This window comes from Esox lucius, chromosome 21 (genome assembly GCF_011004845.1).
Source record: "Esox lucius isolate fEsoLuc1 chromosome 21, fEsoLuc1.pri, whole genome shotgun sequence".
In the NCBI taxonomy this organism is placed as follows: Eukaryota; Metazoa; Chordata; class Actinopteri; order Esociformes; family Esocidae; genus Esox; species Esox lucius.
The window spans coordinates 6,039,644-6,059,629 of NC_047589.1; the positions used below are offsets into that span (position 1 = coordinate 6,039,644).

At 40.0% G+C, this 19,986-nt stretch overlaps 1 protein-coding gene and 5 gene segments (V, D, J or C); 3 read left to right on the forward strand and 3 right to left on the reverse strand.

Annotated features, from left to right (window-relative positions):
• Positions 1-19,986, forward strand: part of LOC105008451 — a 966,635-nt gene that overhangs the window by 675,057 nt on the left and 271,592 nt on the right.
• Positions 1-19,986, forward strand: part of LOC106024145 — a 458,405-nt gene that overhangs the window by 349,629 nt on the left and 88,790 nt on the right.
• LOC117593618 overlaps positions 1-19,986 on the reverse strand; it is a 530,161-nt gene that overhangs the window by 316,844 nt on the left and 193,331 nt on the right.
• LOC105009329 (Ig kappa chain V-III region MOPC 63) overlaps positions 1-19,986 on the forward strand; it is a 784,483-nt gene that overhangs the window by 220,420 nt on the left and 544,077 nt on the right. For 2 of the 5 annotated variants that reach the window (XM_034289345.1, XM_034289342.1), the window contains exon 3: positions 9,504-9,507. The exons of the other annotated variants lie outside the window; for them this stretch is intronic. In XM_034289345.1, the coding sequence (XP_034145236.1) occupies positions 9,504-9,507 (4 nt within the window). The remainder of the gene's footprint in view (positions 1-9,503; positions 9,508-19,986) is intronic. 5 annotated transcript variants of the gene reach the window in all.
• LOC114829915 overlaps positions 1-19,986 on the reverse strand; it is a 587,221-nt gene that overhangs the window by 158,882 nt on the left and 408,353 nt on the right.
• LOC114829916 overlaps positions 15,813-19,986 on the reverse strand; it is a 334,989-nt gene continuing 330,815 nt past the window's right edge. The window contains 2 exon segments of the V gene segment in view: positions 15,813-16,381; positions 17,606-17,643. Of these exon segments, the coding sequence occupies positions 16,065-16,381; positions 17,606-17,643 (355 nt within the window).

The following is a 19,986-nucleotide window of genomic DNA, read 5'->3' on the forward strand; positions in this document are numbered from 1 at the left end:
TAATGTCCTAAATTTAATTAGAGGGATAGATTGGAAATTGGCATAATGATGCTTTTCTAATTTGGTAAAATATGGTCTCGTGGTTTCGTAATGAGGGGTTAAAATTGTGTTTTCTCTCTCCTTGTGTGGAGTAGAATGGCCAAAGTCTTAATATAATATTAAGATAACACATCCAGTTTTCCATAAAGACTGGATTCGCAGCCAATATAGTCATAGCCTGCAAAAGAGGGTAAAATCGCTACAGCCAGTTTGTTCCCCGGATAAATAAACCCGTAATGTTAGATGTCCTATTTAAAATGTATTTGTATTTACAATGATACCTGGGTTAATACTTGTGTTCTTGGACCTACGCCTGGTGCTCGTTACTGGTGTTTTAAATTCTAGCCTGGTAAACTGACAAATGGGGTTGATTGATTTGACTGTAATTAGAGATCTAGGTTGGAGTATCCTGGGGATCACTCCCTGATTGTTCTTTGATTTTAGTTACTTCATGCATCTGTTTTCTGTTAACTTGGCCTTTCTTGTGAGTTTTTCCTCTCCCTACTGTTGCTGTGTTTATAAGATAAGTGATTTTTTTTTTGGGAACAGCAACGATATTAGATGGGTAGAACAATAACTCTGAACTTTTAGTTACCGTAGGATATCGGCTAAATTGTAGGCTTGATGTCTTTTACTCCAGGCAGTCTGAAGACCATGTCACGTTTTTGTGTGGGGACTTTCATTGGCTGCAGGAAGGGGGGCAGACCCCCTGGGTTGGCCTTTGCTCTAGGTTTTCCGTTTGAGTTTTCTGCCTGTCCTCCCCTGTGGTAATTTCCCCTACATTAGTATGTTTAGTTTTGGGTTTATCAGACGTTAAGTGCAAGCTATCTTTCTTTTCCTCTCAATAGCTTTAATGTTGAGATTTATGATTTTGAAACAAATTGTAGTAAGGGTGGAGATCTTAAGTCATCCAACATTGTTAATTGCTAGAACAATCTTAGTGTCGTTGCATGACAGTAGCGATTTTTGGCTGATCACCACTATATTGAATAACATGGACATGCATCTAAGTTGAGAAAATTCCCTTGACTTTAGGAGGTAAATTGAGTAATCATGTTACATGTGATGTTTCACCTTAGTTTGGCCATTACCAGTGGAAATGCATATTTTCATATGCTACTTTGGGAGTTGTTTCAATATACTTCCTTCACACGAGCGACCGTGTGGTACAGTTGTTTTTCTTTATTTCGTTTGTGGATGTTTTTATCATTTTCACGTTTGTTTTTGTTAGATGTTCAGTTTGCAACTTTTGCGACACACGCTACAGGAGGGCTTCTATGTTTAAAGGTTAGGCACAGTGAATTGAAGTCACTGAGGGAAAAGTGAATTTTCGGGTGCTAGTAACCATCACTTTGACCCGGCCTGCAGCTATAGAGCCTTTAGCTAAAATTGGTCATCTTGGCATTTACAAAGGAGAGCACACAGATTCTCCTGACCTGGCTGATAAAGCAGCTAGAATGAAGATAACTACAGCTGTGTCTGCATTTGAGCTATGAAGGACAACACCTTGAAATATACAGCTGACTTTTACGTTCTGTTACACCGGCCTGCCAAGAAATGGTTCTTAACTGACTGTCTGACGTTTGGAGGAGCAGAACATTTGTGATGACTTTGGAAGTACATCTAACCATGAGAGGACTTTTCAGTGAATCAAGTAATTGGCATGAGAGGACTTTGTACCAGTGACAAATTAAAGGATGTATTCAGTGATTGGTGTTTACACACCCACGTGTCGTTGCCACATACCCCATACTGTCAATATATGTGTCACCTGAATTTCATTTCCTTTGACAAATGATTTTAACATAAAAGGTTTTGGTGTACTATGTTATAATTCTGTATAATGAAAATGTGTGATCTTGGAGTTACAACGAAGGTAATGGTCTATAAGCATGTAAATGAGGATCCAGACATTTCAGATTTGTTACGTTCTCTAATCCTTGGGGTAATGATATTGACTGGGTCATGTTGTTAAAAAGTACTGTTTTGTTGCAGTCTACATCTTAATGAGTGAACTGTTTAAGGTTTGATACCAAGGTTTGACATGGTATCAAGAGGATGGATTGTTGTGGAAATTCTTGCACTGATGTATACTTGATCGTCCTATACATGTATAAATGGGTTACTAGTTAAAGTTGCCAAGAGGGATCTGGTGTTTGCCTAAGGGGCATCCTTTACCGGCACCAGCGGATTAGAGGGTTACTCATAAATAAGTAAATCTGTATAACAATTTAGTGTCTCGGTTGATTGTCCAGACATTGTGTCTCCTCAGGAGTTGAGAAGGATAAGGTGGGGGGACAGCCCGCCATTTGGGTAAATGTTACACAAGACAGATGGGCAACAACTTACCACACCCCTTTTAACTGTAATAAATACGGATTGTTTTGTCTTACGGTAGAGACTCCTCGGACGATTATGTTTGTAAGCAGTTGACGCGTCTCTCTTATTTGCAAATAATTAATAAACTGTTATATTGTGCCAAGAGAATTTTGTCTCTGTTTCTTACTCCTTTAAGTAAATCGATGGAATTACCATCACATTCTGCAAATGTCTTTATGAATGTAGCACGTACCATCAACTCACTTTGAAGTATTTTAAGTCTTAAACTTTGAAAATCACTGAACATCTAGACAAACATGACAAATAGTACAAATTGCACAATAAGAGTATAAATAATAAGCAGGCTTACAGTCAGTTGTTAGTTTTGTTAGGCAGGCAGTTTGCAATACTGTTGAAAATACTGTTGAGGTGGGATGGCATGTTCAAGCACAACGCTAATGGTTAGGAGCATGAAATCCTCACGGAAGGCTTCCTGGTGGCTGCTGCTATAGGTGTTGATAAGTCAGTATATGCTGGTGGGGGCAGGAAGTTAGGAGCAGAAGGTGTAGAGCTCAAAGCTGGTCGGCCAAGGGAGGTGGGGGTTTGGTCATTGACTGGATTTCCCAAGGCTAGTGATGCGCAGGCTAGCTCATTTTCTGGGGATTACAGGGCTCCTTGTGTGTTAGCCCTCGTACCTTCCTCCTCCATGCATATAGGTAGTGTTATGGACATTTTGAACTAAGGTACATTTGGGAAATGTCTGTCTTTCTATTGGCTGGTATGTAACACACGTCTGTATAATATCAGAGGATTATTAGGTACCTTGACCATGTTCTCCTGCCTAGACCAAGAAGGGTGCCAGACCTTTGCTTCTTAGGAATGTAGGAGAGGGGGATCTGGTGTTTAGGGTCATTATTGACTGGTATCAGCAGATTATAGGGTTACTCGTAAATCGGTCAATCTGTATAACCCATCAGTGTCTATCTGTTGTTTGTCCAGATGCTGTGAGTCTTCTGGAGTTGAAGAGGTTACCCATGTGGGGGAGGATAGCTTGCCCCTTGTGTGAAGCCTAGGTAGTAATAGAATGTGTTCTGTTTGAGTTAGGACAGCAACTTACCACACCCCTTTTTTCTCTATAAATACGAACTGTTCATGCATTAAGTTAGAGACTGATTATGTTTGTAAGCGTTTAACGCTTCTCTCTTATTTGCAAATAATAATATAACTGTTACATTGTGCCAAGAGAATTTTGTCTCTGTTCTTCCTCATTTAAGAGTGTAGATCGATGGAATTGCCATCACACTTTGGGAGCTCGTCCTTGGTTACTTACCCTGGTGTCTCGTAATCATATCTTAGCGGGTTAACCGTGCACGGCCGGAGACTAGGTCTCTGGAGTCTTAAATCCTCCCCCGCTCGTGGACTGGCTGCGAAAGGGGTGAGAGTCTGGGCGCCCGGCTTATATGATTTTTGGGATTCATCAGTACAGGTACCCAGACTTATATTTAGTACTAAGGAGGTAGGAGCACAATACAGTTGCGGTTGGACCGTGAGGATTAAAATCTGCAGTTAAGGTTGGACCTTCTAAATAAAATCTGTCTCTGTTCTTCCTCATTTAAGAGTGTAGATCGATGGAATTGCCATCACACTTGCCACATTTTCAAGTCTTTATTTTATAAAATAGACCAGGTTAATGGCTCTTGCGGTATATGGCTCTGTGTACCTCAGCCAATATTACAGGATCAAAGGTGCCTTGTGGTGGGAAACGGTTGACGCTGTATTTTGTCATTTTCCACCATTCAGTAAAGTGTGCATCTGCCTTCTTACTATGGAGTTTCAGCATGTATTCAACAGGGGTCTCTGTAATGTGTGTAACTGCCTCCTTACTATGGAGTTTAGCAAGTATTCAACAGGGGTCTCTGTAATGTGTGTAACTGCCTCCTTACCATGGAGTTTCAGAATGTATTCAACAGGGGTCTCTGTAATGTGTGTAACTGCCTCCTTACCATGGAGTTTCAGCATGTATTCAACAGGGGTCTCTGTAATGTGTGTAACTGCCTCCTTACCATGGAGTTTCAGAATGTATTCAACAGGGGTCTCTGTAATGTGTGTAACTGCCTTCTTACCATGGAGTTTAGCATGTATTCAACAGGGGTCTCAGCTCTCCTCATCTGGGTTTCATTTTGGCTTTACCTTGGGTTTCCATTTTGTGATGCTTCTTGTATCTTGCAAAATTAAAATAAATAATCCATGTCTGTTTGTATTATGTTCAAATGATCAAACTGTACCCTTTGTATTTCATAGTTATATGAAGACTGAATTTCCTTGTCTGGGCCTTGCACTGCTTTTAATCCAGTCGGGACACAATTTAGTGCCATTTTTAAAGTAGAATGGGACCAGAATGCTTGTGACAAAGACTGTATCTTTCAAGTGTTTATTCGGCTATTACCGCACATTGAATAATATAAACATGGAATTAAAAAGTAATAATAAGAATTGCCAAATTGCCAGAAATATCCAACAGCTATAATATATTTCCAAACGTTACCAAAAGAATGATCCGTCTTTTTAACCAAAAACACAACAAAAACAACAGCCCGAATTTCTTCCTAATAGGAAAAAAACAATAAAAGAAATTCTGTGATCTGGGTGAAAATCACCAGCATAAATGGCGTATGTGTTGCCACAGCCGCACCAGTGCTCATTTGGGGGTTATGGGGAATGTCACTGATCGATAAAGAATTAGTGAATTACAACAGTTCTAGTCAGTGATGTTGTTGTTTCAATTCTAAAACACGGGTTATGCTGGACGTCCCTCAAACAAACACTAGAAAGCGCCAAAGAAGAATAGGGAGCCGTGACGGAACCTTTTGAGTTAAAATGTCTGGCTATTTCCTTATGTCATAACAAGAAAATACGTTGAACAAAGTCAATGGATCATAGTCAATTGTATATAGTCTAACTAGAGGACTTATGGCATATAGATGTTGCTATTGTCTTTCATCAGAACACAGATCAAAGAAACACAAGTATGGTCGGGATTTTAGGTAAAATTCACAATTGTAATAAGATACACAACCCAATCATTAATTTTATTGAGCACACATTCACATTCACACACCCATCCAACTGTTCCTGAGTGCACACAGAATTATCCATGCTTCTGTGCTTCTGTCTCTCTCTCATTCATTCAAACACATATTCAATGGCGGCCATTCAAACCTCTGTTAACAGCGTAGAGATTTTCTTATAGCCCCTCACCAAAATGCTATAGTGGTTCAAGTTGATTATTTCAGTTTAATTATGTGGATCCATGAGAACAATCACTTTTACAAAACAGAGCATAAGTACAGAGACCAACAGGGTAGTGTCATAACAATTGTTCTATTTATACATTATTGCTTTTACCTCTTTATATCCCTCCTTGTCAGCTCCCAAAAGTATTATCTCTTATGCTATAAGATACATACAAAAACAAGTCATACTAACCGGAAAACAAGATAGGACCCTACACTGTCATGGCAACCATAGTTCTAGGTCATAGTTAACAGACCTGATCTGAGCAACCCCTGGACTCTGTCCTGCCCAAATAGAAGAAACAGAGGAGACACAGGCAACTTCTGCTTGGAGCCATCTGTAGTTAGATCATAGATAAGATAGGTTTGAGTCCTGGCGCCTTGGTTGTGGCCATAATCACTTACTAAGAACAGGGCATGCTGACCTAGGTCTTCTTCTATCTGTGGCAACCATGAACAGTCTAAAGCAAATTCAGGCCTAATCTAAAACAGTCCATATATGTAGTGTGTGTGTCGTCGACCCCAGGTTCCTCTCTCAACTACCTGGACAGCAGATAAGATGTACCAGCGTGGCATGATGTCGTGCAGTTGGTCTTCCGTGCCCCAGAAAACGTTGTCCAGAATCGCGGCTTTCCACAGCTCCCCCCATCGGTTGGGTGTTGCCTCATCTCATAGCAGAATCATCAGCACTAGAATTAGTCCAGCTGTCAGGAACCAGGCATCACTGTAGACGTGCGGCACCCCAGGGAGTAGAATCCACTTGCAGCTGTGGGACAGTCTGTGTGTGTGATCCATCATATCTCAGCCCACCACACAATTGTCCTTTAAGCCAAAATCAGTCTCTGGGCTCCAACCAGGCTTATTGCTGAATCGATTTCAAGTGTCCTGTACCTTTCAGTGAATTCTCCTTGAGAAGATTAGTTGCAACTGCACGGTACACAATCAAAAATATGTCCATAACATTAGTTTGTTGCTTCTTGTTTATTTATGCAAATGTACACAAAGTGCTCCATCCGTGGATCCGTGGATTGAGACCCAGAAAATACTGTCTATTGCCCCCTCTAGCATCAATGACAGAGTGCATTCTTTTGTAATAGTTGTCTATGAGGCCCTGAATTCTTGCAGGTGTTATAGCTACCCATTTGTCTTGGCGAAATGCCTCCAGGTCATGCAAAGCCTTGGGTCGTCTTGCTTGAACGGCACTTTTGAGAACTCCCCAGAGTGGCTCGATGATATTACAGTTTTTCAAAATTGCTAAAACACAATTTCTGAAACTTTGCTCCATTTTCTGAAAATTTAACCCACCCCAAAATCTGTTGGTTGTGTTTAAAACTTTAAAGCAGGGATGATGTGATTGAGTGATCAATATTTGTCATCATAATAGGATATTTTGTACATTCATCCAAGCTAATTTGTACTGAAGTTAAAATATTCCTTGAGATATAGCCTACATATGAGTAAAATAAAACACAAAGTATGAGTTTCCTATTTTAATTTATTAATCAGACACATAGCTCAGGTTATGACACTTTGTTTTAATGGAGTCATTTCAATTTTCAACACTTTTCAGCAGTGGCAAACACTTTGCGGCAATGCTCACTTAAGTGACAGATGCGCAGCGCGGGTGTTGTTCTTTTCGAAACCTGTTGCAGAGGGAGAAAACGGCGAACATTGAGCTGTGAAATATTTTTCATTTAATTTATGCTGGTGTCTGAAAACATTTTCTGTTGACGTAGGTAAGCTCATATAATGTGTTTATTCCTAACTGTTATCCTGTACAAGTTTAAAAATTACGATGTTACCATACAGTTGAAATGAGGGAAACACAGTCATAATGATCGCTTTACTAGTTCTGGAGGAAGCGTGGGTCTTGTTTTCAATGTCAATGTATTTGCTAAACTGTTTATAATGTTTGGGCATATTATTAGTTAAGACGTATGTGGCCAATGTTAAATTACTTATGTAGCTTTTTTCTTTCTTTTCCAAACCTGTTGCAGAGGGAGAAAACGGCGAACATTTAGCTGTGAAAGAAATATATTGTTTTGATGCTGGTGTCTGAAAACCTTTTCTGTTGACATAGCTGTGGCGGGAAAAGAAAAGAGCATAGAAGGACAGCGGACTGGATTCTGAACTGCAGGCCTGAGTTTGGATTTCCTTTTATACTACCTCGCCAGTAAGGTCTCTCCCTCCTGTGGATTTTGTTTTAGGATCGTGTGGGATACATATTATTTTTAGACTGAGTTCAAACAGGTACTGGGTTGTGCACAACTAAATTAAAGGGACTATTGCTGCAGCAAAACCTAAAAGGTAGTACTGGCCAGAACATTATTATTTTTTTAATTGGAGTGTAATATGCACTGTTAAACATTTTCAATAATACTATTTTCTTGATAAGAGCAACTGTTTGTTTGTGTTTTACATTTACAGCTAAAGACAAATTATCTAATGTCAGTGCATTTGATATTTATCTTATCTTAAACCAAGAACCAGGACATTACTAAAAAATTATTAAAGTGGTGTTCCCAGACCTTGAGGTATTAGTTTTTTGCAAGTAATTTTGAAGGCTAATTAGAACCTGGTTACAAAAACATTAATTTTGAGTGGTTGAGTTCAATCAATGACATGTTCTCTATTTGTTTTTGATTGTTGCCACTTGTGTTTACCAGTATGGATGACATGTGCATTAGAGTGCAGAATGTGTTTGGAGAATGAGAATGTGAGTTTTGTGAGATCTGCAAATTGTGTTTTACCATGTGAAATGGTTTAAGGTATTGATAACAGACTGCACAATTACCTAAATGAGTTCAGGCAACTGAGAACTTTGTTCAGCCAATGGGTTTTAGTGTTTGCAATTGACAAAAACTGTAAGGTCAGGAGATTGTGAAGGTCACTCCAGAACCTTCACCTTTTTCTGCTGTAACCACTGGATGGTCAACTTGGCCTTGTGCTTAGTGTCATTGTCATGCTGGAAAGTCCCAGAGCGTCTCATGTGCAGCTTTCGTGCAGAAGAATGCAAATTGTCTGCCAGTATTTTCTGATAACATGCTGCATTCATCTTGCCATACATTTTCACAAGATTTCCCATGCCTTTAGAGCTCACACATGCCCAAACATCAGTGAGCCACCACCACGCTTCACAGTGGGGATAGTATTCTGTTCACTATAGGCCTTGTTGACCCCTCTCCAAACGAAGCGCGTATGGTTGTGAGCATAAAGCTCTATTTTGTTCTCATCACTCCAAATGACAGTGTACCAGAAGCTGTGAGGCGTGTCAAGGTGTTGTCAGGCATATTGTTACAGGGATTTTTTGTGGCACTAGCGCAGTAAAGGCTTCTTTTTGGCAACTCGACCATGCAGCTTTTTTTCAAGTATCGTCATATTGTTCTCCTTGAAACAACCACACCGTCTTTTTCCAGAGCAGCTTGTATTTCTCCTGAGGTTACCTGTGGGTTTTTCTTTGTATCCCGAACAATTCTTCTGGCAGTTTTGGCTGAAATCTACAGTATCTTGGTCTACCTGACCTTGGCTTGGTTTCAAGAGATCCCTGAATTTTCCACTTCTTAATAAGGATATCTTTTTATATCCCTTTCCATCTTTATAAAGTTTAATTACCTTGTTATGCAGGTCTTTTGACAGTACTTTTCTGCTCCCCATGGCTCAGTGTCTAGCCTGTTCAGTGCATCCACGTTAGCGCTAACACAGTCATTGACTTTTAATACACAGACACTAATTGCAATTTAAAAAGCCACAGGTGTGGGAAATTCACCTATAATTGACATTTTCACCTGTGTGTGTCACCTTGTGTGTCTGTAACAAGGCCAAACATTCAAGGGTATGTAAACTTTTGATTAGGGCCATTTGGGTGATTTCTGTTATCATTATGATTTAAAAAGGAGCAAAACAACTATGTGATAATAAATGGCCTCATATGATCACTGTCCTTAAATAATTTTTCTTTTGTTTTTGCATGTTCAGTCATATTTTCAAAATCAATGCCATGATTTCACAATTTCTGCCAGGGTATGCAAACTTATGAGCATAACTGTAAGTTTTATGATCTTAGTGAAGAAGGTGCTGTTTGTATACAAGCTAACACATGTAAAGTAAAATATATTCAAATAATTGAAGCCTACCCCACAATAGATTCAAAACAATAATTTGCATAATCCATCTGCCCAGTTGCTCATATAGTGTTCATAGCCCAGTGGGTTGAAAACTTCATGACTGAGAGCTGTTCTTCATTACTACTGAACACACAACAACCATGACTTGTATAGTCATCTTCATCTGGACACTTGTCCTCTGCTTCAAAGGTAAAGAACATTTGGTTTAATCTTTATGGAATGAAAAGTAAAATAGATGAGTAACCTGAAAGACTGTTTAGAAAATGTTACTAATATCTAATGATGTACAATTATTATTTTTTCTATTTCAGAATCCAGAGGTCAGTACATTGTGACTCAGACTCCTGCAGTTGAAGCTGTTCTCCCAGGACAGACAGTCTCTCTGAAATATAGAACCAGTAGTAATGTGTATGGTCGTTGTTGGAATGGTCAGTCATCATATGACCGTCAGTGTCTAGCCTGGTACCAACAGAAACCTGGAGGAGCTCCTAAACTCCTAATTTACTCTGCTAATATACTTCAGTCTGGGGTTCCATCTAGATATAGTGGCAGTGGATCTGGGAGTGACTTCACTCTGACCATCAGTGGAGTCCAGACTGAAGATGCAGGAGAATACTACTGTCAGAGTGAACATTGCCCTAGTAGCTGTGTGTTCACACAGTGAAACAGAGCCGTACAAAAACCTCCCTCAGTCAGACTGCACAGTGACTGAACTGTTACAGCTGGGACCTACTGCAGGTGTTGAGGGGGAAGAGACAGTGACATGGAACACTGGTCAGTAGAGGTCAACTTTGAATAAGATTAGAAAGCATTATTCATATCACGTTCTCCATCATTATAATCACACATGATGATTGTGACTTGTTACATGGTGTAGAATTGCACCCATGAAGTTATTTCATGTTTTGAAACACACTAGAGTTGGAAAATAATGCCACTTGCAACACCAGTGTTGGAGGGGTTCATTCCCACAAGTAGATACACTCAGGCTGACAGTCGTAATAAGTGTTGCAGTTTGTGGATAAGATTGTCTGCTACATAACTTAGAATGCTGAGGTGATGATACATCCTCTGAAACTATCTGACCTGTCACCTGTCCAGAATCTCCAAAACAATGACCTTCAGCACCATATTCATCTAGATATTTTACCTCATAATTATCTTCATTTTAACAATCATCATCATCATGGTTTGTTAAATTACACATGATCGGAAAGTGAAAATGTGTTGTTCTAGAAATTAATGGTCTTGAGTCTGAAGTTCTATAGAGGTCTTTAATTATTTTTGTGCATGGGAAAAATAAATGATAACAGCCAAACAGGATGGGTGAAACTCAAGTTGTTCAAAGTATCTAGATATAACAAGCTGGTTTTATGGGCCCATAGTAGTTGGCTACTCCCCCTTAAGTATACAGTCATCCCTATAAATGGGAAAAACCATCCATAATCTGCTCAGTCTTTTCTCCCTACTTCCACATATCCATATATCGTTTCTGATTATCCAACATTAGATTAACTCACTTCATAAACAGGTTACTGAACATGAATCAAACCTGATGCTGGGCTGAAACATGAGAAACATGGTTTGTACATACACTATCTACAAGAAATATAATACCCATTTTAGTGGCATATCTGGTATGTTTCCCTCATTAAAACCACCATGTATGTTAAAACCAGGCACTCACATCTAGACCAGTCCAGGTTATATCAAACAGTGTTCAACAGCTAGTCTGGTAGCCGTGGGAGTAAAACTGAGATTTCCATAGACAGGGCTGGTTGGTATGGTAACTAAATGTTCACCTTGTTCCAAGGACGTTGAGAAGACTGTGATTGTCTTGAAGTTGTGGTACTAGTAATATTATGTGTGAACATTTAAGAAAAGGGCTAAAATCAGGTATGATCACACTTGTGAGTCTGTGATGAAATGTTTAATTGTCATGCCATGTCAGTGAGATCCAATGCCTTCCTAATCTCATTAATTCACAATAAATTGTTGTTATTTTACTTGTTGTGTGTCCAACTCAGTCCAGTATGTGTGTTCATACAACTAATCAAAGTTTTAGACATTAGAAGGTCTTATTATCATTAAAATAAAAGTACATTCCTGTCAAAATAAACACACTGAATAACATTCATATTCAAATGTGTCATGTTATTATGGAGCCCATGTCTATTTTTTAAATGAACAGAACATAATCCGAGGCCATGGTCCTCAGTCGGAAAAGGGTGGCTTGCCCACATCAGGTTGGTGGAGAGTTCTTGCCTCAAGTGGAGGAGTTTAAGTATCTAGGGGTCTTGTTCACGAGTGAGGGAAGGATGGAACGGGAGATTGGCAGACGGATCGGTGCTGCTTCTGCAGTAATGCGGTCGATGTATCGGTCTGTCGTGGTGAAGAAAGAGCTGAGCCGTAAAGGCGAAGCTCTTGATTTACCGGTCAATCTACGTTCCTACTCTCACCTATGGTCATGAGCTTTGGGTCATGACCGAAAGGACAAGATCCCGGAGACAGGCGGCCGAAATGAGCTTTCTCCGCAGGGTGGCTGGGCGATCCCATAGAGATAGGGTGAGAAGCTCGGTCACCCGGGAGGAGCTCAGAGTAGAGCCGCTGCTCCTCCACATCGAGAGGGGTCAGCTGAGCTGGCTTGGGCATCTGTTCCGGATGCCTCCTGAACGCCTTCCCGGGAAGGTGTTCCGGGCCCGTCCCACCGGGAGGAGACCCTGGGGAAGACCTAGGACACGCTGGAGGGACTATGTCTCCCGGCTGGCCTGGGAACGCCTCGGTGTCCCCCCAGAAGAGCTGGAGGAAGTGTCTAGGGAGATAGATGTCTGGGCATTGTTATGGAAATTTTGAACTAAGGTGCATTTGAGAAACATCTGTCTTTCTATTGGCTGGTATGTAAATCTGTACTTTGATTGTGACACACGTCTGTATAATATCAGAGGATTATTACGTATTTGGGCCATGTCCTCCTGCCTAGAAGAAGGATGTATTCTTTGTCGTCCTATACATGTATGAATGAGTTACTAGTTAAAGATGCTGAGAGGGGTCTGGTGTTTGAATAGGAGACATCCTTGACCGGCACGGGTGGATTAGAGGGGTACTCGTAAATCTGTATAACCCTTTAGTGTCTCTGTTGACTATCCAGACATTGTGTCTCCTCAGGAGTTGAGAAGGATAAGGTGGGGGGACAGCCCGCCCTTTGGGGTAAACAGATGGCAGCATCTTAACACACCCCTTTTCTATGTAATAAATACGGATTGTGCATTTTTGAGTCAGAGACTCCTCGGCTGATTATGTATGTAAGCGTTGGACACATCTCTCTTATTTGCAAATAATAAATAAACTGTTAATTTGTGCCAAGAGTATTTTGTCTCTGTACTTCCTTCTTAAAGAGTTCTGATCGATAAAATTGCCATCACAGCATCTATGCTTAGACTGCTGCCCCTGCGACTCGGCCCCGGATAAGCGGAAGAAGATGGATGGATGGATATAATGTCATTCATACTCATATTCACACCCAGTGTTAGATTCTGTCCATTTTTGATCCATAAACAAAATAAATGCAACCGGTAGTAAGAGGGGAACTGTCTTTATTCAGCATGCGTCCAAGATGTTGATCTTCCATTGTTCTTCCATGTTCTTCAGTAATTATGAAGTTAACACAGTCTTTTATGCCTGGACACATATGAGGCGGTCAGTGATCATAGCCAACCATTACACAGTCCGTTTTCCTCCAATAAGAACAGTTTATCCAACAAAATACCTTTGTACGGTATGTTAACACTTCATGACAGAGAGCTGTCCTTCATGACAACTGAACACACAACAACCATGACTATTATAACCATCTTCATCTGGACACTTGCTCTCTAATTCATGGGTACATTTTTTTTGAATGTATTGTTGAAAAGTAATTTAATCTACACAAAGGAATAATGTTAAGAGTTATTATGTATATATGGGATATATTGTTACTGTAGTTCATTTTTTTAATGTGTGTGTATTATTTTATGTTTCAGAATCCAGAGGTCAGGTCACTGTGACTCAGACTCCTGCAGTTGAAGCTGTTCTCCCAGGACAGACAGTCTCTCTGAAATGTAGAACCAGTAGTAATGTACATGGTAATTGTACCAATGGACAGTCATGGGGCCATCAGTGTCTATCCTGGTACCAACAGAAACCAGGACAAAACCCCAAACTCATGATCCTCCCAGGAAACACACTCCATTCTGGGACCCCATCTAGATTCAGTGGGAGTGGGCCTGGGAGATCATATTTTCTCCATCATCATTGTAGTCATTATTATATACAAATATTGTAATTTTAGTTATTTTAATCAATTATATATAACAGTAAGTTGCTAGCTGGGGATGATGTGGTCATAAGAGGGCCAGATTGGACATATAGCCATGACACCAGGGTTAACACCCCTACTCTTAGGATAAATGCTGCAAAATCTTTAGAGCCAAGACACCATTTTACTCTCCCATGAAAAAATAAGCGCCCATACAAGCCAATATCTTCTTCAGTGCTTTTGTGTTTTGATCTTCAGAACAGATCGAAGACTGCCCTTTTACTAGCCCTCCAACTCTCCATTCAGCAGCATCTCATCTTCCAACCAGAGACCAACCAGGACCGACTCTGTTTATCTTCATATACAAACCATCAGTGCGATGCAGGGTCCTATGTTGTTGTCATCATCATCATGGTTGTGACGTGATACATTTGTCATGTTCTGAAAGTGCATCTACAAAGTTAATGAAAGTATTGAAACACACATTATCAGCCTACATGAGTGAAGGTCATAATCTAGCATTTAATGAACTGTCATGAACAGGTTACTTGTCACAGTTGATGAGGCAGGACACAAGCGCAGAGACAACAGGGACATTTAATAAAATTATTTGAACTATAACCAAAGGAAACAAGACTAAAAGACTGAAAAAGAAAGTGTATACCAAACAAAGACAGACCAGACACACTGGGAATGGAGGAACTTACATAGGAACAGTGATTATGGAAACAGGTGAGGGTGATTAACAACAGAACAGGTGTCTGTGATCCAAACCAGGGAGAGAGGGCATTGAATCTCACTGGCACGACAAGCCTACTATGCCAGGATGTGACATTATGCTGGTCTGAAACACAAGACACATGTACAGTATATACACTCTCTAATATGAAGAATAATACACATGTTATCTGTAATGAATTACTTAGTGGCGTATCTGGTATGTCTCCATCCCTAAATCCACCACAGAGGTTAAAAGCAGTCCCTCACATCTGGACCCATTGAGGGGATTTCAGAAGTTGAACATTCTCAACTGTTGGACTGGTGGCTGTGGGAGTGAAACTAGGATTTACATAGACAGGGTTGGGTGGTTCTACATGTCCCAGAATAGAACAGTTCTGTCACCAGATGTTCACCCTGTTCCCAGGAGGTTGGAGGTAGAGAAAACTGTCACTATCTTTAAGTTGTGATATGAGTTATAAAATACATATAGCTAAATGCAGGTGTGATTATCACACTTTTGAGAGACCAAGGTATTGATTAAATGCTCTTATTGTACTTTAAGTCTATTCAGTCATGTCCTTTATTCAAGACTATCAAAAACATTCAGAAATAGATGAATACAAAGAGTACATGTCAACATGTGGCCAGACATCTGCTGTTAATCTGTGAAAATTTTTGTATCTTCCAGGTAAGGACATAAACAATAAGCTAAGTCATATGAACTTGGATTTATTATTATTTATTTGTCATTCAATATTTGGAAATAAAGTAAATTTGATTTCAATGAAATAACATACATCTTTATTTTCATCTATTCATCAATGCATGAATTGTGAACATTTTATATATATTGTTTTAGTATGAACCATTTATTGATGACAATGAGGTTCCAAGTAAGAACATGAATAATAAGCTAAGACATTTAACTTTTCAAACAAACCACATCTGGCTTTATTATTATTTAATTCTCATACAATATTTGCAAATAAAATATACTTGAATTTAATGAAAGACAACAACTTATATTTCCTACAAAGGGAAATCTTTATTTTCATCAACGCATAAAAGCAAATGTGTGTTATAATAGTACAAGCAGACCATATCATATCTATCAAATGTCCATCTACAGAGAGGATGGACACATGAACTCATGCAAAGCTCACTGTTAGTCTACATGAAAGTGATCAATAAGACAAAACATCTGATGTCAAAACAGAGTAAAAGCCAAAGAACCAGCAGCCTCTCTTCACAGGGTAATGTGACAGACAGGTCCTAACCAGAACAGTCATCCCTCCTCAGGGTCTTGGTGACTGGTGTCTGGGAGGTCTTCTGGGCTTCACAGGTCACCTCTACCACCTTGGTCCACTCCTGGGCAGTGAGAGTCAGGGTGCTGCTCCAGCTGTACAGACCATTCTTCTCCAGGACCCCGGAACTGGACTTCTGATTCTTGTTGTTCCCGTCCACTTTCCAATTCAAGGTCCAGTCTGAGGGGAAGCCCTTGTTGGCCAGACACATCAGTGTGGCTGTTGTTGTACTGGACAGCTCCTCACTAGAGGGGGGCAGGATGGTCAGGGTGGGAGCAGTGTTACCTGGGGGGAAAAAACACATAAACTTCACTAACTAACGGCTAAAACACATCTCATTTCACGTATTATAATCTTGAATTAATGTGTATTGCTTTAATAAATACAGGTCCGAAATAAATTAAGAGACCACTGCATCGTTTTCTTTCTTTGCCCAAAAAGTCGAAAAGGAAGGTTTTGAGTGAGGAAAGGTTAAAATTAAGAGGCCACTGCAAATTGAACGCTTCTGTTCCTCATTCAAAACCTTCCTTTTCAACTTTTTTGGAAAGGAAAGAAAAAGGTGCAGTGGTCTCTTAATTTTTTTCGGAGCTGTATTTATTAAGACAATACACATTAATTCAAGATTATAATTGATGAAAGGTAAGTGCATATGTCATGAAATGATTACTATACAAAGCAGATTTATGAAACATGCAAGTATACAATTATTTATTTTACTCCTTAACTATTGAGTCCCGTTCACAAAACAACTATAAACTTCAATAACCAACACATTATGTTTTTAAGGCTTCAATAATACTAATCAGACCCAAAGAAACTAACAATTTATCGTTTTCAAACATTGTATTTAGTATTATTTAATAGAAATGCTAAATTCAAAGCAAAATAGAAAAAAAAAGTTCTCCAATTCTAAAATGTGAACCTATTTTCTCACACAAAGTGAGAAACCTAAAACCTTCCAATTATAAACAAATATAAAGAAGACCTTGTTACTTACTTCCAACATCAAGTCTGGTGCCGCCACCAAAAGTGGCCCACAGTGATACAATCCCTATTACTGCTCATACAAAAACCTCCTGCTCATTAGACAAGCTGAATGTCTTTAGACTGAGTTTCAAAAAATGAAATTGACTATATTACTAACAAAATAACCTCATCATCTTCCAAATTTGCAATGAATTATTTATATTTTGCCTTCCCTAACACTGAACAAAAACCAATCTTTTAGAAAATATCCATATGTGTACAGTATATTTATTCATACAATTAATAAAACATGTAAGCTGATTCCGTACTTTTAAAACAATGCACATACATTTTGATCAAATTAAGTAGATCGAATAACATTCATATTTAAATGTGCCTCATTATAATAAGCAATTGTACATATTCTAGATCAATGAAAAAAAAATTAATCCTCAATATCAAGGCCAAATTAAAAAAATAAGACCAAAACATGGAACAAATATCAAAAGGTAAATAAAGAAGTTAATTGTCTTGTTTACTTACTTCCAACATCAAGTCTGGTGCCACTACCAAAAGTCCACCACAGTGATACAATCCCTATTACTGCTCATACAAAAACCTCTCTGTGATGATACAGGTGTAACAGTGAAGATCACTCATGTAGAATCACATTTAATACAAATATATTTTAATACCTTTCCAGATAGAAAAGACACTGTTTCTATAAAAGGAAATATATATTTTAATCCAGATATTTATATTTGTTCCTTCTACTGTTTATCTGGTATTCCTCTATCCTGTAGGTACAGTCCATTATTAGATTCCGTGTTTGTATTCCTCCATATGGTCCATAAAGAGAACAGCCATGATAATTGTGATCCATGTTGTATATTCCTTTATTAAAGATGTTGGTCTCTGATATAACAGTTTAGGTAAAGTCACAGAGGACTGACAACACTATCAGAAGAATCATACCAACATACATTTAGAGAAGTAGCTGATTCATTTGAGGAACTTATAATAGAGGCCAGTCTTGGCTGACCAGTTATATTTGATCAACAGAATACAAATCTAATTGTGAGTCATACAATTAAAAATATATTACTGACCTTAAAATAATATGACCTGTTTAAAGTTATAAAATGTCAAAGACATTCTAATAATGGGATCCTGCACTGAAATTGATTAGACACAATAATATGCATAACGCATCTACCAAGAGGATCTTATAGTGTTTATAACCCTGTGAGTTGAACACTTCATGACTGAGATCTGTCCTTCATGACAACTGAACCCACAACAACCATGACTGTTACAACCATTGTCATCTGGCTTTCTGCTTTCAAGTAGTTACTTCTACAGAAAGTAATTTATATAGTAACATTATTGTTTTTACTCATAACTAGTGAACACATGATTTTAAATGTCTTTCATGTGACTGTGTTCATTCTATTTTCAGAATGTAAATGTCAGTATATTCAGACTCCTGCAGACACAGAGACAGAATTCTGGGCCTTGGATGACATATACAGTCACATCTCAAATAATTAGAATATTGTGGAAAAGTTATTGTTTTCCTTGATTCAAATCAAAAAGTGACACCTTCATATATTCTAGATTCGTTACACATCAAGTGAAACATTTCAAGCCTTTTTTGTTCCAATCTCGATGATTACAGCTCCCCAGACGTGGAGAGGACGTTCCTCCATCTTAAGAACTGGGTCACAACGGCACCCCTCCTGAAACATCCAGACCCCCTTACGCCCTTCACTGTGGAGGTGGATGTGTCGGAGGTCGGGGTGGGGGCGGTCCTCTCCCAGCACCACAGAAACCCCCCCCGGCTACACCCCTGTACCTCCTATTCCAACAAACTGTCTGCTGTGGAGAGGAACTACGACGTGGGTGACCGAGAGCTACTGGTGGTCAAGTTATCACTGGAGGAGTGGAGACTGGCTAGAGGGGCCCGGGAGACGTTGTATTTCCTCTCCACTGTCCTAACAGACCACAGGAGCCTTGAGTACATCAGAGCTGCGTGGCGCCTCAACCCCCGCCAGGCCCACTGGGGTGGTGAAGGGCTCCAGTGGGGAAGCTCCACCCCCTCCCAGTACCTCAGTGGCCTTGGTCACACCTGTCAGTGGACTTCATCACAGACCTACCACCTGCAGAGGGGAAAACCACCATCACTGTGGTGGTGGACAGGTTCTCTAAGATGGTCAGATTCATCCCACTACCCGGCCTCCCCTCTGCCCTGCAGGCCACTGACATATTATTTCAGCAGGTTTTCTGGCTGTTTGGGCTTCCGGAGGACATTGTGACGGACCCCAGTTTACATCCCGTGTCTGGAAAGCCTTCATGTCCAGGCTGGGGGTCGTGGTCAGCCTCACATCCGGGTATCACCCACAGACTAACGGGCAGGCGGAGCGTACTAATAAAGAGCTGGGAAGGTTCCTCTAGTCCTAATACATGGAACGTCCAGGTGAGTGAACACACTTTCTTGAGGATCGCAGCTAGGTCGAAGCAGCAGACATCTGTGACCCATCCTTGACAGCTGATTTCTACGATCGTCGTCCAGACCAGCCTGCTCCTCGACTTTGGGGTTGCCTGGGGCGCCGGCTGGTGGCGTTGTCCAGAGCCGTGCCTAGGAGGTACTGCATTGATTTTGACCCAATTTAATTAAATTACTGCTAAGGAGCAAGGAATCAAACATGTTCTGAAAACCATTTTTGAAGTAGCAAACCTTGAGCACCATGTGCCTGGACTTCTCAGTGGCAGAGCCAACATCATCCGGATGCTCCTCTATGGCTTTGTAGAACAGCAGCTCATATGTGTACGTTGCGTTCTCCACCAGCTGAACGTGAGAAACACCAGTTAACTGGGAAAAGCTCATCGATCCACGACAAGGCCGACACCGCGCGTAGCTAATA